This window comes from Stegostoma tigrinum, chromosome 3 (assembly GCF_030684315.1).
Source record: "Stegostoma tigrinum isolate sSteTig4 chromosome 3, sSteTig4.hap1, whole genome shotgun sequence".
Lineage (NCBI taxonomy): Eukaryota > Metazoa > Chordata > Chondrichthyes > Orectolobiformes > Stegostomatidae > Stegostoma > Stegostoma tigrinum.
This window is the reverse complement of record NC_081356.1, coordinates 121,231,082-121,255,463: the sequence shown is the minus strand read 5'-3', so window position 1 is coordinate 121,255,463 and position 24,382 is coordinate 121,231,082. Positions and strand designations below refer to the sequence as shown.

Here is a 24,382-nt window from a genome sequence, read left to right as displayed (position 1 = left end):
GCTGTGGGTCTGGAGTCACATATAGACCGACCAGGTAAGCATGACACACCTCCTTCTGTGAAGGGCATTACTGAACCAGATGGGATTTTCAAACAAATTCACAATGTTTTTATGGTCATTATTACACTGTTAATTCCAGATTCTTTACCGAATTCAAATTCCATCAAATGTCGTGGGAAGATTTAAACCCAGGTCCTGAGATCATTAGATGAGTTCCTAGATTAATAATCCAGCGACAATACCACTTGGCCATTTCCTCCTTTGTCTGACCTTATAATCGAGTGCTAGTCTCCTGCCTTATCCACATATCATTATACAGACTACTGTCCAAAACAACATCCAGTTCCTCTTAAATGCCTCCACCACATTTCCAAGCAGTGCATATCACACCCTAACCCTCCATACCATACCCATGAGAGGGGGTCGTGTTGCCTTAGAAACCACCTCTCATCACGGTGGCTCAGTGGTTAGCATTCCTGCCTCGTGGCGTTTGGGACCTGGGTTCATTTGCACTCTCAGGTGATTGTCTGTGTGGAGTTTGCACATTCTCCCCCTGCCTGCATGGGTTTCCTCCAGGTGCTCTGGTCTCCTCCCACAGTCCAAAGATGTGCAGGTTAAGTGGATTGGTCATTCTGTAGTGTTCAGGGATTTGTAGCTTAGGTGGATTAAAGGTGGATGGGTTTGGGTGGGATACTCTGAGGGTTGGTGTGGACTTGTTGGGGCTGAAGGGCCAGTTTCCACACTGTACGGATTCTATGAAAGCCTCAGAATAAATACCTCTACTTCAACATAGAGACACAAAATGAAAATCAGCCAATATGACCAAAAGGCTATTTTAATCGTCTTACCGAAAGAAAGACTCTGGAGAGAATGCAACAAATGTTTACTGGACTGGTTTTTGGGATGGTTGGACTGTCATATGAACGCAGACTGAACTGGTTAGGACTACATTCATTAGAGTAAAGAAGAATGAGAGGCGATTTCATATAAACATATAAAATTCTAACAGGACTAGGCAGGCTAAATGGGTGGGAGGGTGTCCTGATGACCGGGGAGTCCAGAACCAGGATCTTGACCTAATGATACAGAGTAGGCCATTAGGACTGAGATGAGGATATACATGAATAATGATTGCATATTCATGGCTCCAAGCAAATGCAATTAAAGAGCCGATAATGCATGACCTCAAGGAGAAATTAGATTATCTGAGTGAGAGCTTATTTACACCTGCAGGAATGAACTGCTTCAAACAAAAGCAGAAATTGTTGGAGAAACTCAGCAGGCCTGGCACTAGCTGTGAAGACAGAAACCCAGCTAAGGTTTGGAGTCTTGTGGCCCCTCCTTTTTAGATTTACTTGACTGACAGCTTTCTGCAATCGTAGTGAATTCTTTTTTCTGTGCACCATTTTCTGAGCCTTCATGTTTCTTTGCACACGTTTGAGAGGTATGAAATAGTTACATATTCTGTCATTGATATTTTACTGATTGTTTGATTAAATCTTTTTATTGTGTTGTTGAAACTCCAGATTTCTTTCAAAAAAAAACACATGAAAAGGTGTTTCCTTCCAAAACATTTTCACATAAGCTTTGTTATAATTGGGCCACTGGAGTAAATTGGGTGAATGAGCATGGAAGGGCCATGAAAGTGGGCAGAAGTAGGGAAAGGTTATAAAGGGAAGACAATGGCTTAGTGGTGTTATTGCTGGACTATTAATCCAGAAACTCAGCTAACATTCTGGGGTAGTAGGAACTGCAGATGCTGGAGTATCTGCGATAACAAGGTGTAGAGCTGGATGAACACAGCAGGCCAAGCAGTACCAGAGGAGCACGGAAGGCTGATGTTTCGGGCCTAGGCCAGTCTTCAGAAAATTTGCTTGGCCTGCTGCGTTCATCCAGCTCCACACCTTGTTATCTAGTATTTTGGGTCCCGGGTTCAAATCCTGCCAGGGTAGATGGCGGCATTTGAATTTAATAAAGAACCTGGAATTAAAGGTCTAATGTTGTTAATTGTTGGAAAAACCCATCTGGTTCACAAATGCCCGTTAGGGAAGGAAACTGCCATCCTTACCCTGGTCTGGCCTACGTGTGACTCCAGCAATGTGGGTGACTCGTAATTGCACTCTAGCAATTAGTTGTGGGCAATAAATGCTGGCCTAATCAGAGCTATCCACATCCTGTAAGTGAGTAGAAAAAATGCAAGGAGTGTTTAAGGGGTCAATTGAGTTGGAGGATAAGGCATTATTCAATGCTGAATTGGAATTAGGCTCGAAAGGGTGGTTGGGGGCAAAAATCAGCAACAAATTGATAATAGAGCTAAAATGGGCTTAACAGGCAAGTGGGCACATGAATTGGCATTGTATTTGTATGGGGACATGCAGGCGGCATGTGACTGCGCAGTTGTGTCGTGATGTAGTACCATAGGTGAGGGCATGCAGCCCTAAACAACTTGGGTAAAGTCGATCTATTAATCTACACATGGCCAAGTCTGTGACCACCTCTGATCTGCTCCTGGGAAGGGCAGACTCAACCCTGTTCATCTATACTCCTCCCCTGCCCCAACGTGTAAGAAGTTTGAGTCATTGAGAGGCATTTCAATTGAGGCAGGCCCAGCAAACTAGGAGATTTCCCAACTCAAGTTACCCATTTCAACAGAGAAATATCTGACCAAGTTTCCTCTTGTCGAAACTATAACTGAGAATTGGTGATTAAAAATAAAATGCCACCAGTTTAAGACAGAGATGAGGCAGTGCCTTCCTCATAACATAGTGGAATGCAGAGCGTTTGAACATTTTTAAGACTTTCTGCATACTACACAAAGGAGTAGTATGGTACAGAAATACCAATACTGGTGCAACGTCAGGTAAGCTGTCCTGTATTCCAACAATTGGTGGCCTGTGTCAAAAGAACACTGCTTTGGCAATTCCAACAAATGAATTTTTACTCAACAAGCTTGTGCTTGCAAGTCTCATAGCATCCAACATTAGCTGTAATTCCACAGTTGGACAACACTTACCCAATAATCCCATTTATGCAAAGAATTATATGTTAGTTAAGACTATTAGTGGGGATCATGGTGTACCGCACATGTACTTGATAAAAGCTACACATATTTATAGTCTGAGTCCTCTTCTCCACAAAGAAGAAGAATATGCCCAAGACCTTTTTCTCAATTAAACAGGAGCATGGGGATGAATTGATCCCTGGTGCATTCCCCATGGCAAATCCTTGACAAATAAGAATGGACTTCATTTGTATAAATTAAAACAAAAGATAAAGGGTTGCATGTTCCTTGTACACTCTCCATGGCAATACTGTGACTAGGCAGATCGCACTTGCAAACTAATCCCTGTTGATTCCTCATGCAGTATAAACTGTTAATCTTTCTCAGATTTGCTTTCCTAGCAATTCTATGCTGATGTATCTCAGTTTTTTTTTTCCTCAGTGCTTTACACTCAGTGACCACGTATGGAAAATCTTAATTTTAAGGGCAGCATGGTTCTTCAGTGGTTAGCACTGCTGCCTCATTGCACCAGGGATAACAAAGTCTGGACCTGGATGAACACAGCAGGCCAAGCAGCATCTTGGGAGTACCCAAGATGCTGCTTGGCTTGCTGTGTTCATCCAGCTCCACACTTTGTTACATCAGATTCTCCAGCATTTGCAGTTCCCATTATCTCATTGCACCAGGGACTTGGGTTCGATTCTAACCTTGGGCAACTGTCTGTTTGGAATTTGCATGTTCTCCCTCTGTCTATGTGGGTTTCCTCTGGGTACTCTGGTTTCTTCACATAGTACAAAGATGTGCAGGTTAGGGGGATTAGCCATGGGAAGTGTAGGGTTACAGGGATGGGGTGGGACTGGGTGGGATTCTCTTCAGAGGGACAGTGAGAACTTGATGAGCCGGATGGCCTGCTTCCACCTGGAAGGGATTTGATAATCAGCTCAAATCAGAGCTGGGCTTCTGAACCCAAAACACACCCAATTCCATTTCCTGCCTCTGTGGCGAAAATTCAGCCCATGAGCTTCGGTAGTATAACACAAACAGTGGAGTGGTTTGGCAGGGAAGTTTTAAACCCAGGGAATTGGCCCAAGATTGTCACACTTGCTTTTCCAATCCTTATGGTGCCATATAGTGGAACTCCAGAGTTTCTCACTCTTCAGAGGTAGGACACTTCGTTTATTTAAAGTGACTTGCCACAAAGTATAAAGGCATGGTGAGTCAGTAGTTAACACAGCTGCCTCAGACTGTTAGGGGCCTGGGCTCAATTTCTAACCTCTGACAACTGTGTGGACTTTGCACATTCTTTCAGTGTCTGCCTGGGTTTCCTCCAGGTGCTCTAGTTTCCTCCCAGAATCCAAAGATGTGCAGCCTATGTACATTGGCCATGCTAAATTGCTCCCGTAGTGACCACGGGCATGCAGGTCAGGTAGATTAGCCATGGGAAATGTAGGTCTACAGGGATGTAGGCCCAGGTGAGATGCTCTTTGGGGGATTGGTGCAGGCTCAATGGGCCGAATGGAATCTATCTGTACTGTAGGGATTCTAAACTAATTGAGAGCTGAATTTATAATGGATCAGAATGGGAAGCCCGGCAGTGAAAAGGAGAAGGTGTCAGATTCTTTTGAAGGCCAGCCAGAGCACGAGTGGTCCACTCTCTGAACTCCCGGGGAATCGTTTGGCCTTCCTCAGCCCTGCAGAGTGGTCACCTACTCTGGTGCTGGCTGCAGGCCTCTCCCTCTTCTCGTGGGCCTCTCTAAGCTCCTGAGTCTCAGTGACCATTGTCAAGGAGCCCCGAATGAGGCCCCATGCTGCTGGTGCTGCCTTTTGTTTGCCAACAAGGATCATAGTCGGTTTAGCTTTTGTGCTCCTGAGATGCTGCTTGGCCTGCTGTGTTCATCCAGCCTCACATTTTGTTGTCATAGTCCGGTTTACTGTCTTGAATACGCTTAAAAGCTTTAACGAAGGCCTTGGCTATGAGGGGTGTCAAGATCTCTGCATTCTTGGACTTGGATTTTTTTCGACCTTCCTGTAGATATCTGGATCACAGTACGTGGTATTCCCAGACTTTTGCTGGAGTTTTGGGAAGAACATTTCATAAGTCCACCAATTCCCCCCACTGATAAACAATTGTATACTATGGTGTATACTGGTCCCTTTGACAGTTCATCAGCTAGAGTGGGCGACTGTATTGGATCATAGAGTTATATAGCACGGAAACAGGCCATTCAGTCCAATTTGTCCAACCAGGTTTCCCAAGCTAAATGAGCTCCTTCATTCGGCGCCAATCTCTTTAGCTTCAGCAGTGCAACTTGTTGATTGTACTCACTGCTGTCACAGGGCATCAGTGGTGTTCAAGTGAGTGTTTAACGTGATGGGTAGATTGACAAGTGGGCACCATGGTGTCAAGTTTCATGAGTATTGTTGGAGCTACACTTATCCAGACGATGTGGAGCGTATTCCATCGCACTCCTGACTATTGTCTAGTGATGGAGGGCAGGCTAGAGATATCAGATGGTCATTAAATCTGCCAAAATTATGTCAGGGTTGTAGGGGCAAAATTATGAGAAAGAGTTCTTGAAATGACAAAATGATTCAGAAGGATTGATTTGTACTATTTTCTATGATCAACAAGTACACGTCCTCAGGTTGATGATTTGATCCCAGCTTGAAGGAATCCTAATCCTTTTCATCTCTTATGGCATGCTGATAGTGTCTCTACCTCTGGGGCAGGAGGCCTGAATTTATGCCGCACTCACTCTAGACGTGAGCCATAACACGTCTGAAGAGAGTAATGAAAAAATACACCATCCCTGTTGCGTTGACTTTACAGCTGGCACGGGACCAAATCAAGTACACATTCAGATCACTGTAAGGTCATTGTGTTGAAGGGGTGGGGGAGGGGGAGTCTGATCTTTTATACATTCCCACAATATCTTGAGTGCACAGAGGATTCGCATCTCACTACAGAGTTCCATACGCACACTAGAATAGACCAGGTCAGTTTCCTTCTGTATAGAGAGGGAGATAATATACCTGACTTTCAAAGTCAAATTATTCCAAGAGTTGATCAGCAGCACAGTCACTTTAAGTAGTGTATTTTCACGTGGAGTTTGTACTGACCTTGGCTGGTGAGGATTCCCCAGACTGCCTTTCTTTTGCTGGAAGATTCCTCGGGAATTTCTAAAGGTCTCTTGTTTATAAACTGATTAGTACAATGGCTCTGAACTGTGGTGCTCTTGGACATGTTTACATCAGCAGTGCCTGTAGCATCCCGAGACAGCAGTGAGGGGTGTGTGTGTGTGTGTGTGTGTGTGTGAATGTGTGTGTTTGTGCTTAAGGGGGAGGGAGTGGTTAGTACACTGTTTTGTAACTCCAATTGGATGCTTGAGTATTTTTATCCCAGGGTGGTTCAAAGGAGCATTTTTGGCTCCGAGTCACAGCACAGTCAACCCATTCTATCTCACATGACATGTGAGAAAAAAAATACAGGTTCTTCTGTTAAAAGGCCAGGGTTGGCTGGTTTTTAATTGGCATTTCTGTGCCTCACTCAAATTAGGGATTGCACATCTCTTCCTGTGACCAGTTCACAGCTTGACTATTCCTGCACGTCATGTGAGATGGGTTGACATTTTTTAAAATCAGGACAGAGTGGTACACAGCAAAAGTTTGAAGGAAACAAACATTCTGAACTAAAGGGATTAGTGGGCAGAAGCAGATTAAATTGCACAAAAACACAGTGAAAATCCTGTTAAACACACACACACACACACACACACACACACACACACACACACACACACACACACACACACACACAAATTATGCAGCTAAGGCAAGGTTTGTTAACACATGCGCTGCCACTACTTCAAGGTTTTTTTTAGCAGGCATACTTTACATTCCTGAGGAGACTGACAGCAACTTGAAAGAATGAAGAAATTGCCTTCATAGAATCCCGACAGTGTAGAAATAAGCTATTCAGTCCATCAAGTCCACACCAATCCGCTGAAGAGCATCCTAGCCAGACCCATTCCCTACCCTATCCCTGTAACTCTGCAATTCCCTTGGATAATCTACCTAACCCACACATCCCTGGACATTATGGGCAATTTAGCATAGCCAAACCTGCTAACCTGCACACCTTTTGAGTGTGGGAGGAAACCGGAGCACCTGGATGAAACCCACACAGGCACAGGGAGAACACGCAAACTCCACGTAGTCACCCAAAGCTGGGACCAAACCCAGGTTTCTGGTGCTATGAGACAGCAGTGTTAACCACTAGGCCACCATATCATCCTTGGGGTAGTGCAGGGAAGAAAAACACATGTGCCACTCTTATTTAAATCTGCCTGATTCTAACTGGAGGAGAAACGTACATTCAAATTCCATTCTTCCTTCTTTGAAGGACCTTTTATTGCTCAAAATGGAACTGCCCCTTGTCCACAGAATGAAGCTGTTATCTTGAGCAATCCAGCAGTGGCCTTAGGTATTTTTATCTCCCTTGTCAATTACAAATAGGCATCAGTTAGTTCAGTTGGATGCACTGCTGGTTTACGATATAGAGTGATGCTTAAAGCATAAGTTTTATTCTCACAGTTGGTGAGGTTACCATGAAGGACTATCCTCAACTTCTCCTTTTGCCTGTGGCATGGTGATAGTCAGGTTAAACCACCACCAATCAGATCTCGCCAATGATTATGGTGACTTTACCATGTTTACAGCATCCCCAGCCGCAGGTATAACATTAAACATGCCAGGTCTAGTGATGAACTGCATCCTCTTCCCATTTACTCCAGTGGAAGCCAGGATACTGCTTACTGTCAATGATCTCCCTTCCAAAAGACACCTTCCCCTCATGGTAGATCATCTCCTCTGCCCCTCCCCCCAAGCTTGCATTTTGAGTTGGCCCCTGTAATCCGCACAGTATTGCAGCATTCTGAGTCCAATCCCCAGTCTCCCTCCCATAGCACTGACCTCAGATAAACCCCTTTACTTTCACCTCCTTGAGCAATTTAACTGTACAATCCTATTTGTACAGCTTCCAATTGTATTCCCGCAATTCTTTGGCCTGGTTGTGCTGAACCCACAGTGCTCGTTATCATCACATGCCTCTGGACTCTTGTTGTCTCATTTTTCATGGCCTCACACTTTCCACCTGCCTCTTTAGTCGTGAATAGCCTCACCCAATCAACTTTTGAAAGTTCTTACCTAATACTGTCAAAATTGGCCTCACTCCAATTTAGAACTCTAACTTTTAGATCAGGTCACCCTTTTCCGTAAGTATTTCAAAACTAACAAAATTATAATCACGGGACTCAAAGTGCTCCCCTCCTCCCCGTTCCCCATCATTGGCACCTCAGTCACTTTTCCTGTCTTATTTCCCAAGAAAAGCTGAACTTCTGTTCCTTCCTGTAGAAAGATGATCTACATACTGAATAAGAGCATTTTCTTGTACATACTTAACAAATTACTCTCCATCCAAGCCCTTAACACTATGGAAGTTCCAGTCTATGTTCGTAAAGCTAAAAAATCCCCTACCATTGTAACCGTATCATTCTTACAGATGTCTGAAATCACCTTACAAATCTGCTCCTCAATTTCCCACTGACTACTGGGGTGGGTGGGGGTGTCTACACATCTGAACCCCCAAGATTCTTTAGGCATACTAAACTAACTACTTAACTAACTACTAACTAAACTTAACTACATACTATCTAGAAACAACCCTGATCTATCCTTTCTTGTTCCAAAATGGATAACCTGACACTTGTTTACATTTTGCCATAGTTGAGCCTATTCACTTTGTCTGACAATATCTCATTGAAATTCCAGCATAATCTCTCTGCTCTCAAATTTTATGTCTTGGCTAATAACGTAAAGTATCCCGTAAGCCTTCTTAATCACTTTATCTGTCCCATTATTTTAAGGCACCAATGGACATGCACATCAAGTTCCCATGAGCCAGGATCTTATTGGCCATCCTGTATTCCCTTGCCTTGTTTTTCCATCTGCCATTTATCAGTTTATCTGACCAACCCATCTGTACTGCAATCCATGGTTAATCTCCTCACTAGCTATTGTTCACTCTCTTCAGTGATTAGGAATGACAGGACAAATCCCAAATTTCTCCTCTACAACTGGCTGTCCCATTTTGGAATTTAACAACTACAATAGGTCACAAGCAGCTGGGACCAGATACAAGTGGATGTTACCTACTTCCCGAAAGAAATTTTGTTAAATTAATATTTGTTAATTGTGATTTTTCTCTTAAAAATGCTTAAGGCAAAAGAGAATGTGTGATGTTTTTTGTGAAAAATTCAAAGCTGCCTACAAGAAATATCAACCACTCACCTCATTCCCAAGCTTTTCCTTTTCCAACTTTGGGTTTTGAAGGATAGGAAAGACGGAACAAAGTTTACAATTGTGAAACAATCAAAATACCGTGGATTCTGGAAACCTGAGACAACAACAGGACATGCTGGAAATACTCAGCTAGTCAGCCAGAATCTGTGGACTGAGAAACAGAGTTAATGTCAGCTCTGAGAAGAGTCATTTCAGATTTGAAACACTCACTCTGTTTTTCTCCCCACAGGTGCTGCCAGACCTGCTGAGTTTCTCCAGCATTCCTCGGATTTGTTTCAGATTTCCAGCATCTGCAGTATTTTGCTTTCATTCTAAAGTTTTCAGGTGAATATGGCTCATCAGAACTGAAGAAAAGTAGAAACGTGAAAGACTTATGCTTTGAAAGAGAAGGGGGATCAAGTACAAAGGGGGAAATTTTGAAAGGATGGGGTTGGGGGGGTGAAATAGGGAGAAAAGAGATTTATACACACACAGGTGCCATGCTGTGTGCCTGACAGAAGATTCCCATTACTGCTCCTGAAACATATGTGGCCCTCAATGGAACACTACAGCAGGCTGGGGACAGCATGACAACAAGGTGCTGAATAAACAGACCAGTGAACGGAAGCTCAGGGGCCACTGTAGGAGACTGAATGGAGGTTTTGGGCAAGGCGATCAATTCGTCTGCATTTGATCTCCTCAGTGCAGAGGCAGACTAAATTAAGAGCAGTGACTACAGTAGATTAACTTGAAAGAAGGAGGAGCATATCACTGCTGGAGTACATGGGACCTTAGACTGCGAAAAGAGGAAAGGTAAACGGGCTGATTATAAAATTATAGAATCATAAAATCTCTGAAGTGCAGAACAGGGCCATTCGATCCACCGACTCTGCATCGACCCTCCACTGCATTGTGAAAGTGCTGAGGAAAGGGCAAGGCATTGAGGGGTGATTAAACAATGGACAAAGTTGGTACTTCACACCCTCCTCTGCCCAACATTGACTTCAACTCTTCACCTCATTTTGCTGTGTTAATTTTCCACATACCAACCTAAAAGTTATTCTTCATGTATTTTTTTTTTGCTTTGGTACAGAGCTTTTCATTATTCTGCTCTTCACGCTTACTCTGCTTCTTTCCACAAGCATTACCACTTCCTTTGCCTTTGTTTCACAATAGGCCATCTACCTGGTCAGCTACCCAATCCTGGACATTCCCTTCCATTCTGTACCAAGCTCCTGAACCACCTCCAATGGCATGAAACCCATCCTGGTTTACCTTTGTACAATTTTAAATGTTGACTTACACGTTTGGGATTATTTAAAATTGGCATTGTAAATTTTGACAGATGTAACAATTTAGATGACTGTAGCATTTTATTTAAAACCATATAGGTCAAAAATCACCTTCTTATTTTATGTTGTTCTCTTTTAATCCCTTGAAAATCAAGGAATCTCATTAAGCTCATTCAAAAATTTTAAATGGGGCTGGGTGTACATTGACGAACAAACTGTTGTAAACTCTCAGATAGTCTAAGATAGTTTCCTGTTGCTCTGCGCGGGACTGACTATTAGATTTTGAGAAACTTTAAAAACAGCAGAATAGACATGAGTTTGGCTTTACTTACTCCAGAAAAAGGGGTTTGGTAGCATAGTGGTAATGTTATTGGACTAGTAATCCAGAGGCCTCGGAAACATGAGTTCAAATCCCACCACGATAGCTGGGGGAATTTAAATTCAATCAATTAATAAATCAGTAATAAAATGTTAGTCATCAACAATGATTGTGAAACTATTAGATTGTCACAAAGATACTCCCACAGAGGAAAGTATTCTTCAGCATTGTACAAGAAGTTTTCCACCATCCAAAACAAAGCAGCCTGCTTGATTGGTACTACATCTGCTCTGTTTAGCACCCACCATCAGTAGCAGCAGTGCATACTATCAACAAGGTCAACTGTAGAAATCCACCAATGATCCTCAGGTAGCACCTTTCAAATCCATCACCATTTCCATCCAGAATGCCAAGGGCAAGGGATACATGGGAGCTCCCCCACCAGCCAATTCCCCTCCAAGCCACCCACCATCCTCACTTGGAGGCACACAATGTTGTGACTCTTCCCTGGTAGATTGCTTGCTTTGTGTTTGAAAGCTGGACTCCTACAGAAACCAGTTGGTTGCTACAATTCCTGCTTTGTCATTGGTACTGTACTGTTATGTTTTAAGTAAACTAACAAATGAAAGTTAATCAATCTCTGGTGAGCGATAGGTTATTATCATTGACACGACATGGTCAACAGGAGTGGAAGAACATCACGATAATGAGGTCGATTGTCATTGAACATTCACCAAGCAAGTTCATCGAGAGGAGAAAACATATGAGCGACGTAGTATTAACTGTGTCAAAGTACATGAAACATGCTTGATGGCTTTGTTTGTTACTGCATCAGAGACTCTTGAAAGAGACGCAGTTTGTTGGAAACCAAACAAAACCCTGCTGTCTGTCCAGATCAGCAAGTTTGAGAAAGGCAACCAATCAGGGTGTGTGGTTGATTGATAATAAGCAAGGGAATGTCAAAAGTATATTGCCAGAATGTTTTGCAATTTTTCTAAGTTTAAATCCGGACATGATAGATGTCTGAACAGAATTTAAATTGTTTAAACAGCATTCAGAGCTATGGTATCTAGATTAACACACGTTCAATGCAGAAAAGCAGGCCTTGAGAGTTTGCTTTGCAGCTGGGAGCAGAGGTCTTTGGAGGTTTGACACATTAAGATAAACAGGCAAACAGCTAAAACATCTACAAAATATATAAACTACATTTGAAGACTAATTCAGAATCACATTAAATTTCCTCATTGTAAACATTTTACAAAGTATTCACTGATCAGAATGCAAAACATTCAGGCAGAATTCATAGGCCACTTGTTGGGCAGATGCAGAGAAAGGGGCTCAATTTGTGACTTTTCAGATTGGGAGCTAGGAAACAGAATTATTGAGTTGAGTGGGGGGTGTCCAGAAAGGTGTACTAGACAAATTGAACATTTACAGCATTGCAGAGGTGCCTTAGGTCAAAAGGAAGCAATCCTCATGTGTGGATGAAGCTTACAGTTCTCGACTATGAACTCCACAGTTAACACAATCACTACAACTCTCAAACAGATTACGACATGTGGATAGTGTGGTCTTCTTCAGGCACTGAGGAAGTACCCAGCTTTCAAACAATTTTTCAAGGCAAGCGTTACAATTGGCTATTGGCAAAGGCAGTGCACCAGAGCAGAGGTTGATCTAGCTGAAAGCGCTGACCCAAACAGACCACAAACAAGGGCACTTTCAAGCTATAATAAAGACCATTTACTATCCTACTAGAGGCCCATATATGACATGATTGATGCATCAGAATCTGAAGCTGTACACAATGACATAAAATCAGGTGAACACACAATTCACACCATCAGTCTCATGGAAAACAACAATGTCAAAAAAGCCAGCCTCATTGCTTAGGATTGACACAAAGGCAAGTGCCAATACACTATCCCTGTGCGTATACCCACAGATGAGAAAGAATCTAAAGAACAGTACAACACAGGAACAGAGCCAGAAGCCCACCAAGCCTGTGCCAACAAATGACTCTTTTTTGCCTCTACGTTGTTCTAATCCCTCTATTCCCTGCCTGTTATTTTATCTGACAAGATGCCTCTTAAACGTTGCTAATGTATCTGCTTCTGCCACTTCTTATGGCAATGCATTCCTGGCACTTACCACCCTCTGTGTTAAAAACTTGTTTTTCACATCTCCTTAAAACTTGCTCCCTTTTACCTTAAACCTATGTTCCCTAATAACTGCTATTTCTACCCTGAGAAAAAGACTCCAATAATTCATCCTAGCCTTGCCTCTCATCGTTCTGTAAACTTCTATCAGATCTCCCCTCATCCTGTGATGTTCAAGTGGAAACAAACCAAGTTTTTCCAATCTTTCCTCATAGCAAATGTCCTCTAAAACAGCCGACATCCTGATAAACCTTTTCTGTACTCTCCCCAAAGCCTCTGTATTGTTCAGGTAATGTGGCAACCAGAACTATGTGCAATATTTCAAATGTGGCCTAACTAAAATTGTATAATACTGCAACATGATTTTCAATTTTTCTACTCTGTGCCCTGACTGATGAAGACAAACATGCCATGTGCCTTGTTGATCACCTTATCCACTTGTGTTGTCACTTTCAGGAACTGTTTACAGTTCCATCTGTTTGTCAATGCTTCTATGGGTTCTGCCATTGACTGTATACTTCTGTTTTGCATTAAACCTTCCAAAATGCATCACTTTGCATTTGTCTGGATTAAATACCATCCGTCATTTCTCCGTCCAAATCTACAGCCCACCTATCCTACTATATTCTCTGGCAATCCTCTTTACTATCTGTAGTTTCCCCAATCTTTGTGTCACCAGCAAACTTACTAACCTAAACACTTACATTCTCCTCCAAATCATTTATATCTATATTACAGATAACAGGGGTCCCAGCACTGATCCATGCGGAGCATCATTTGGCAGAGAACTACAATCAAAGGTACAGTACCCTTCCATCGCTACTCTGTCTTCCATGACAAAGCCAGTTCTGGTCCATTTTACCAGCTCACCAAGTGGTCCCATGTGATCATGATCCCATGTGACTTCACCTTCTGTGTCAATCTGTCATAAAGACCTTGTCAAAGGCCTTGCTAAAGTCTATGTGGACAACATCCACAGCCCTACCCTTAACAATCATCTTTGTCATTTCTTCAAAAAATTCAATCAAGTTTGTGAGACACGACTCGCCCACACAAAGCCATGTCACCTATCACCAATAAATCCATACTTTTCCAAATGTGAGTAATCCAGTCCCTAAGAATCTTCCTGTCATATCAAAGGCTCACCAGCCTGTAATTTGCCAGATTATCTCTTGTTGCCTTATTTAAACAAAGGAAAAGCATTTTGTATTCTTCAGTCCTCTGGATCCTCTCCTGTGGCAAAAGATGTCATAAAAGGCCCCAGCAATTTCTTCTATTGCCCCCTTCAGCATTCTCAGATGCATCCCATTCATTCCTGATTCCTGGGGACTTGTCTACCTTAATGCTTCTCAAAAAAGTGAATGCCTATTTTTATATTGATATGCCCTATAATATCAACATACCCTTCTCTAGACGCACCATCCTCCATGGACAACTCTTTTGTGAATACCGATACGAAGTGTTTGTTAAGGACTTTACCCATCGTCTCTGAAGCAAAAATAAAACCAAAAAATATGAAATATTTAGCCCACAATGGTTCTTCAGTTTCATGTACAGGAACTATAGTGCTGGAGTGCAAGCACAAATCAATCCACTTGAACGTTGCAGAAGTTCTACATTGTAAAAAATGTTGGACCAGCGATTGCAGGCTAACACACTGTGGCCCCGGACTAGTCACAACTCATAGAACCAGACAAACATCAGAGACACAACAGAGGATGTAGATTTGACAAATACTTGCAAAACTAAATATAAAGGAAAAACCTAACACTTCAATATCTTCTGACTTGGTGGAGTCAAAAATCTCAGCTCTCTACTGTGGAGACAACACTGAAAGTTTGGAGAGAAAAGTTGGATAATTAGCTCAGGATAAATTCAAACTTGAGATTACCATGTCAACAACGATTGGCACTCAGTCCATGGATATTCACTCGTTTCATCACTGATGCTCGGTTACACCAGTATGTACAATATGTACCAGCAATTAATACCACCTCCAGGATGCATTGCGGATAATCACCAAGGCTGCCAGACATTACCTTCCAAATCAATAACCACCATCATCTAGGCGGACATGGCCAACAAATACATATGAACATCACCAACTGAAAATTCCCCTCTAAGCCAGTCACCAACCTGACTCGGAAATACATTGCTGTTCTTTCACAATCGCTGGGTAAAAATCTTTAAACTCCCTTCCCAATGACATTATGGATCTACTTATAACTCATGGACTGCAACGGTTCAGTTAGCAGCTCACCACTACTTTCTCAATGGCATATAGGGTCTGGCAGTAGATGTTAGCCTGTCCAGTGAAGCCAACATGCCTTGACTGAATAAAAATACAGCAGGTCAAAATACTAAGATGAATGAACAGCTAGAAGAAGGAAAAAGGAAGCAGAGTGAATGACAAGCTCTGTGTTATCAATCTAATAAAACATTTATTGATGTAAAACAGATCATTCCTCACAAGAGCAGCTAGAGAAACATTGACAAGAACTCAAAGCAATATGAAGCAATTAACAGCTGGAAACAGCTGGTGATGCATAGCACACGCAACAAAGAGCAGTGAATCACTCATTAGATAATCATTTCAGAAATTAATGCCAGAAATAATGTTCTTCTGAATGAAGCCAAGCAGAAGAAAGAGGAACCCAAACAATTTATATGACTCCTAGTCTTGAAATCCCCCACCCTAGGGAAAACAACACCTACCATTCACCTTATCTACACATTTGCACTTGGCAAAAATTTAAATCCAAAATCTAAGATCAAATTAAACTCATTAAGGCAGCTTGAATTGATTTAAGGTGTTCAAAGACATATTAAAAACAAAATTTATGTTCCTGTCTCACTTTCCTGTTTGTGGGAGTTTACTATTTGGCTGCTACACTTCCTGCATTGCAACAGAGGCTACCTGTCAAAAGTACATATTGCCTGTAAAGTATTTCGGCGCAACCTGAGATTGTGAAGGAAATTATCAATAAACAAGGTTTTCTATCTGGAATTGCACCAGCACCTTCGGCTGAGTGAAGTTAGGAATTTGAAGAGAAAGTTGAAGACTCAGACATATAAAAGGGCCATGATGAAATGTGAGTGGGTAATATAGTTTGGGTGGAAAAAGAATCCTATTTTGAAGCAGTCATATCAGACGCAAAACGTTTACTCTGTTTCTCTTTCCACAGATGCTGCCAGACCTATTGAGTTTCTCTAGCACTTTCTGTTTATAATTCAGACTCTTAGCATCTACAATACTTTGTTTTAATTGTGGGAAAGATGAATTTGATACGCATTGATTTATTTGGTACGAGATAATACAAGGGCTTATGTTTCCTCTGACTCTCCTGAATATATTTCCTTCCATTAACATTACTAAACACTGTCAATGTACATTCCTAGAAATTTTTTTTATTCACTGATGGGATATGGGCATTACTGGCTAGGCTAACATTTGTTATCAGCTTAATTTACCCCTCTAATGCTCTAAAATTACTTTGAGCAAAATAAACCGATCCAGGAGCAATCGCTATAAGTTGAGAGAAAACTAAATCTGAATATCAGCTCAACATTTTGGAAAATACTTGAATGGTCTAAATACCAACAGTCATCTCAGTGTCAGTGCTGGGCTTTGGTATGTATCGGATTTAAGGGAATGAAATAGCCCAAAGCCCTAAGGAGCCATTTTAATGTGGACTTTAAATACCTCCAACTGGTGATCATGTAGCTGTCAGATCATGAAAGTGTTCCAACAAAGATTCTCTGAATTCCAGATGGATTTTGTTTTTTGCTTCTTGCCTGGAAGTGAGTCAAGTCCTCGCTAACCGTATTAATAGAATGATGATCTACTTGGAATGTGAGGCAACAGGAGAATATCTAGTGACATTAAGAGCCCAGCAACTGGTCAGTTTGCAGAGGGAAGTGGAGTTTAAAGATTCATGGTGACTGACAATAAAAGTATTGCTAAATAAATTCTGACTCATTGCACCACATGATGGTTTATTCAATCATTAAAAAGGTAAAGCACAGGCATATGAATCGTGTATATATCAGTAAGAGAAGTTAATTGTCAGTATAGAACAGTATAATTTACCTAAGCCACTGAAATGTCATTCAGTGATTAATTTGACTACTTATTCAGTAGATGTTCAGTTCTTGACATCAAAAGAAAAATGCTTGTATTCATATATCGCCTCATTTCAACATTCAGAGGTATCTTATAACATTGCACATACAATGAATTAATTTGATAAATGGTGATTGTCTTTATGAAAGAAACAAGGCACAGCTTTTTGCATACATCAGGATACAGTAAGTCAATGTGATAAATGATGTGTCAATACTGTGCAGAAAGGCTTCCTGAAATCACTCCTATAAGATCTTGGTCGAACCTTGAAGTTATACCTCTGAGATAATAACCGGAAGGAAAAGTTACTGTCTATCAACCCTGTCAATATCTTCAATCATTTTAAACATGTAAATTAAACCATTCCTGAACCTTGTGTCTTTAAGTTACATCCATATTATCCATCTTAATAGTTTAAACCTTTTATTCTTGTGAATCTGTGTTGGGCTCTCTCTACAACAAATACATCTTTTCTGGTGCGCAAAATTGTTCACAATGCTCTCAATGGGGTGTGATGAGATTTTTATATAAATTTGTATGACAGATTGCTTGAGATGAAGGCCAGCCTTCCGTTAGTGTATTCAATTTTATTTTGTACTTGTCCGTACCTTTTAAAGTTTTCAGTACTTAGACCTTTAAATTATCATTCATGATGTGGATTTTGCAGGAAAGGCCAGTGATTTTAATGGTAAAATATAAGCCACCGTTACAAAGCATTGTGTAGTTAAGAACTTTTGGAAAGAATTCTGAGGGATAGGATTTATGACTATTTGGAAAAGCATAGCGTGATTAAAGGGAGTCAGCATGGCTTTGTGAGGGGCAGGTCATGCCTTACAAATCTTATTGAGTTCTTTGAGGAAGTCACGAGACAGGTTGACGAGGGTCGAGGAGTGGATGTGGTGTGCATGGACTTCAGCAAGGCATTTGATAAGGTTCCCCACGGCAGGCTCATTCATAAAGTCAGGAGGTATGGGATACAGGGTGATTTGGCTGTCTGGATTCAGAATTGGTTGGCTGACAGGAGGCAGAGAGTGGTTGTAGATGGTAAATATTCTGCCTGGAGCTCAGTGCTGAGTGGTGTCCCACAGGGCTCTGTTCTTGGGCCTCTGCTCTTTGTAGTTTTTATAAATGACTTGGATGAGGAGGTTGAGGGGTGGGTTAGTATGTTTGCTGATGACACAAAGGTTGGAGGTGCCGTTGATAGTATCAAGGGCTATTGCAGGCTTCAGCAAGACATTGACAGAATGCAGAGCTGGGCTGAGAAATGGCAGATGGAGTTCAACCTGGATAAATGCGAAGTGATGCATTTTGGAAGGTCAAACTTAAATGCTGAATATAGGATTAAAGGCAAGATTCTCGGTAGTGTGGAGGAACATCAGGATCTTGGTGTTCAAGTGCATAGCTCCCTCAAAGTTGCCACTCAGGTGGATAAGGTTGTTAAGAAAGCATATGGTGTTTTGGCTTTCATTAACAGGGGGATTGAGTTTAAGAGCTGCGAGGTTATGCTGCAGCTCTACAAAACCCTGGTGAGATCACACTTGGAATATTGTGTCCAGTTCTGGTCGCCCTATTATAGGAAAGATGTGGAGGCTTTGGAGAGGGTGCAAAGGAGGTTTACCAGGATGCTGCCTGGACTGGAGGGCTTGTCTTACGAGGAGAGGTTGGCTGAGCTCGGACTTTTCTCTCTGGAGGGAAGGAGGAAGAGAGGTGACCTGATCGAGGTGTACAAGGTAGTGAGAGGCATGGATAGAGTCGATAGCCAGAGACTTTTCCCCAGGGCAGGATTGACACGAGGGGTCATAGTTTTAAGGTGTTAGGAGGAAAGTATAGAGGAGACGTCAGAGGGAGGTTCTTCACCCAGAGAGTTGTGAGCGTACGGAATAGTTGTGGAAGCGGAGTCATAGTGACATTTAAGCAACTGTTGGACATGCACATGAACAGCAGTGAATTGAGGGGAATGCAGGTTAGGTTATTTTATTTTTGGATTAGGAATATTCCATGGCACAACATCGTGGGCCAAAGGGCCTGTACTGTGCTGTGCTTTTCTATGTTCTATATTCTAACTGTAGAGAAACAAGTCTTGTTTCTCTACAGTTCTTAACTACACAATGCTTTGTAATGGTGGCTTATATTTTACCATTAAAATCACTGGCTTTTCCTGCAAAATCCACATCATGAATGATAATTTTAAACATGCCATCACAATGGCACATCTGACTAGCTGGCAATATGTGAATGACATCAACATGGATTCATGTGGTTACTCATTTACTTTTCATTTCACTGCCTGACTTAGCCCATGATCTCAACGGGTGGAGAGCCTGTTTGGAACAACATGTGGTATTGAACGTTACCATAACCCCTTTAGGCATTTTCTAACAAAAGCTGCACACTGCGGGTGCTGGAAATGTGAACGCAAGATAGAGTCCCTAACCCTCTTTCAAATCCCCCGAGCCCACCTATGGAGAAAGCACACACAGAAGAGGGACACAATGCCCAGTCTCATTAAATCTGTAAAAACCGAAAGAACTGCAGACTCTGTAAATCAGGAACAAAAACAAAAATTGCTTGAAGGAAGAAACAGAATTAATGTTTCGGGTCCGCTGGCCCTTCCTCAGAACCCTTTCTCCGTTAACTCCGTCCTCCCCTCCACAGATTCTGCGCAGCCTCCAGATTGTTCTCAGTGTGTTGACTTCACGCCAATTCAGCTCTGTAGCTACAAAAACAAAGTTATGGAAAAGCTCAGCAGATCTGGCAGCATCTTACTTTGATTTTGTTCCTGATTTACAGCATTGACAGTTCTTTCAGTTCTGTAGCTACCCTGCAGCACACTCTATTTCAGAAATACAAGGTGAGATGTGAGTGACATTCCCCCTACTAATTTAAAAATTGACCCTCCAGCATTGATGCACAGAGGCGGCAAACTGTCACATGTAAGAAACAGTGTAGCAACTCAGCAAGGGTCCTTCAAAAGCAACTTCTAAATCTGTCACATCTTCCACACAGAATGGTGAAGGCAGGAGATGCAAGGGAACATCGACATCTGCAAGTTCTCATCTGAGCCATACACAATTCCTAGACTGAAAACATGTTGTAGCTCCTTCACTATCACTGGGTCAAAATCCTGGAATTCCCATCCTAAAATCCACTACTTGAACGGCAGCATTTTAAGAGGACAGTTCACCACTACGTTCTTAAGGGTAATTATTAATTATAAAAATATATTGGCCTGGCCAATGACGTCCACATCCCATGAATATAACATGAAAATCATGGAAAGCAAGCATTGAACATGAACTGCAGGGAGCTATCATTAACAAGGACCACTTGTGTGCCACACATATCTGTACACTTGCTTCCAACTAAATAGAAATTAGGATTGGGAACCTTGGTTGACTTTTAGACCATAAGACCACAAGACATAGGAGCAGAAACTAGACCATCCGGGCCATCGAGTCTGCTCTATGATTCAATCATGGCTGATAAGCTCCTCAACCCCATTCTCCCGCTTTCTCCCCGTAATCCCTGATCCCTTTGACAATCAAGAGCCTATCTATCTCAGTCTTAAATGTACTCAATGACCTGGCCTCCACAGCCTTCTGTAGCAGTGAATTCCATAGATTCACCAATCTCTGGCTGAAGATGTTTCTCCTTATCTCCGTTCTAAATTGTCTTTCTTTTGTTCTAAGGCTCAGGTCCTGTCCTCAGGTCCTTGTCTCTCCTACCAATGGAAACATCTTGCCAACATCTACCCTGTCCAGGCCATTCAGTATTCTGTAAATTTCAATTAGATGCCACCTTTCTCCTGTCTTTCTTCTGACTCAGAGTCAATAAGGCCAATTGCAGCATTTTTAATGAAACTTACTTGAGGTGAAAAAGCTCAACAAAGATAAACTTAAGGCTTTCCTGGTTTATTTGTTTCAGCTATGCTGTTGATAAAGTCATTGGACCAACTCAAAAACCTTGCAACTTAACTTTCAACAAACATTGAAGATATTACATGCACAATATCATTCAATTTTATTTTCCAAAATTCTCCCATGGTCATGAGGAAGCCTTTGCAAACTATTAACTGGGAAAACTGAATAGCTACTTGTTGAAGCATACACTAATAAAGAGTGCCAGAGATTTGTTGAGGGTGGATGTGGTTTGCTGAACTTGTTTGTGTTTTTTGATGTGATAACAAGGGCTGTGCAGTTCATTTTCTGTATATAGAACCTCATAAAACATTTGATAAAGTGCTACATATACTAGGCTGCTTAGTAAAGCTGAAGGGTATGGGATAAAATGAACATAGAAGAATATAGGATAAATTGACTAAGGGACAGAAAATAATGTCATGTGGTGTAAATGTGTTATTTTCATCCTGTATAGGCGAGTTTACCAAAATTCAGTACTAGGAGCACTGCAATTCTGATGTGCATTAATGAGTTGGGATTGGGAATGCACCTGCCATGAAACTGGGAATCATTGTAAACTATAAGAAAAGTAGTAACAGACTTCAAGAGGACACTGATAGGTTGGTGGTATGGACAGACACACAGTAGATAAATTTCAACACAGTAACATTTTAGATGTTACATTTGTGGAAAATTATTGATGAGACACAACTGAAGGTGAATTGTTCAGTATTAGAACAGGGGGAGCGGCAAGACCAAAGCTACCTAGGAGTATTTGAGAACAAATATTTAAAGGTGGCAGGAGAGATTAATTGTCTAGTCAATAAATGATATGGGATCCCAGCTTTATGAATGTAAGTATATAGAAGCTCAGAAAGTTATGCCACACATTTACAACTGGTATTTCACCTGCTGGAGCAATTGTGTTCAATTCCAGACACCACACTTTAAGAAGAACAGAAAGGTTTCAGAGACGGTGCATTACAAAATGATTCTGGGGATGAGAGATCACAGATGCGGGGGCAGGCTTGAAAAGTTGGAGCCTTCTCCTTAGAGCAAAAAAAGGCTAGGAGAAGTTTAGGTAGATGTGCTCAAAATCATGAAAGATTTAGACACAGTAAATATATAGAAACAGTTTCCAGCACTTGAAGAGCCAATAACCAGACGATTTAGATTTATGGCGACCGCCAGCAGAACAAAGGGTGACATGAGGAATGATGCTTTTTTCACTCAGATATCATTCAAACAGATTTACTCTCAACACTCAAAAGTAAGATGGATAAATAATTGAATGAGAAACAAATTATAAGCATATTGGGAATGAATAAGGAAGTGGACTAAATAGTTTGCACTTTGGAAGAGCTGCTGTAGGGTTAGTGAGATAGATAACCTTCAGTGCTGTGTACTATTCTAGAATAAGTCATTATTTTTAAAATGACCGGCTAAATCTGGATTAACTTGGATTGTCTTTTGTCTCTCTTGCGTAGTATTACTGAATAGATCGAAACAACCCTGAGGTATTTCATATTATCTAAGCTCAGTATTGAATGGTTAAGGCATAAACATACAAATGCTTTACCCATTCACATGGCTTTCTGCCTGCTATTTTAATGGAGTGGCTAATTTTAAATTGGTCAAAGTTCTATTAGAAGCATGTTGTGTGAATATTCTGATGTAATTTTAACCTCTATTTTCAGGTTGTTTTAGTGTTACACAGTAAGTTGACTGTAAATTAATACTGGTAACCAATAGACAAAACTGAAATAAACACTTGGACTGGAGATAGCCTATGGATAGTATTCACCTTTTAATTAAGTTATGTAAATATCTCGGGTATTTTCAATGTGTTATTTAAACAGTAATGATGGCTCTTGGTATTTACAGCTTTAATGTTTATTAACTTAATGGAAGTTAAATAAAACTTCTCTACATACTTCATCACTATTCTCCACATGGTAGCCTCAGGACTAATGAGTAAATGGACGTAAAGATTGTGCACATAATATAGCAGGTCATTTATAAACAGCAGAGAGGGAGGGGATAGCAACCATAATATCAAATATGGTCGGCTCTGCAGTGGACGGCATGATCAACACTTGGCAGGCATTGTAGTAAAGTTGAATGTCAGAAACAAATGCTAGACCTCAGTCAAAACTTTGAGCCAAGTGAGAAGCTTTTCTTTCATGTGGAAACATAGGAAAAAGTTTTGTTACGGTAACAGTGGAGTGGAAGACAATGGTGCACCTTGGGCGATCTTTCTTTGCTTTCTGTCACCGTGTCTTTCCCAGAACACAAGTGGAAGTGGGTAAAATGATGCCTAATGAAAACAGACTCAGCACAGCAGCCCGAACCAAACTCACCTTGACCTTGGGTAGCTCCGTAAAACTCTGCTGCTATCCGCGCTGCTTCCTTGCGGTTCCCCTTGACTATGTAGAAGTGGCTGAGGATGGCGAGGCTGATTTTCACAAATAGTTTGAAGCAGAAAAGTGAAAATATTGTCAAATAGACATGGGCTAAGTCCTGGGAAAAGCGGTAGCTTTCCACACCAGTCATTGTTTCCAGCCTGTTGCTGTAACTGTTTTCATATGAATGTTAACTTGCTCCAAAAGCTCACTCAATAGTTGGGTCCTGACAAGTTAAGTATCAGGTGGTCATGACCGTGCCTGCTTAAAATCTATTTGAGGTATATTTGTCATGGAGAGTTTTTTTGTGGTCAATGTACGGTACTAATCGCGCTCATAGGTATTGGGTTACTCATCTGATAAAACAATTTATATTGCAGACATGACTATTTTTACTGCCCTTAGTGTACTATTCATAGCTACAAAATCAAGAATGAACTGAGTCATCTTCATAAGTTAAGATGTAAGAATGGTGTTAACATTATCCAAATAAATCGCTCATGGCATTGAAGTCTTCATCTAGCCACGGGGTTTTGCAACTTGTAGGTGTAAATAAGGAAACCATTATCATTGTTCCAACATAACATGTCGACGATAGAATGTCAACATGGCAATGAACTGCAGGTATAGATCTTGTTGCAAAAGTCTCTGGGTCTGACTATGAACCTCGCACATTAACATAAAGTCAATAACTATGTATTCAATTGTCAGGGAAGCACTTCTACACACGAAGGGTGGTAGATGTTTGGAACTCTTTTCCACATACAGAAGATAACGCTGGATGCATTGTTCACTTTAAATCTGAGTTAGATACGTTTTTGTTGAACAAAGGATTTGGCCCACAGGCAGAT

The 24,382-nt window shown here is 41.4% G+C and overlaps 1 protein-coding gene across 2 annotated transcripts in view; it reads right to left on the bottom strand.

Moving 5' to 3' along the window:
* asb5b (ankyrin repeat and SOCS box containing 5b) overlaps window positions 1-23,777 on the bottom strand; it is a 56,079-nt gene extending 32,302 nt beyond the window's left edge. Inside the window, exon 1 of one of the 2 annotated variants that reach the window (XM_048527520.2) lies at window positions 23,490-23,777. In XM_048527520.2, the coding sequence (XP_048383477.1) occupies window positions 23,490-23,682 (193 nt within the window). In that variant the 5' untranslated portion in view covers window positions 23,683-23,777. Of the gene's footprint in view, window positions 1-6,121; window positions 6,289-23,489 lie in introns of those variants that run through there. The other variant, XM_048527522.2, reaches the window with a different exon arrangement.
* Window positions 23,778-24,382: the final 605 nt, after the last annotated feature.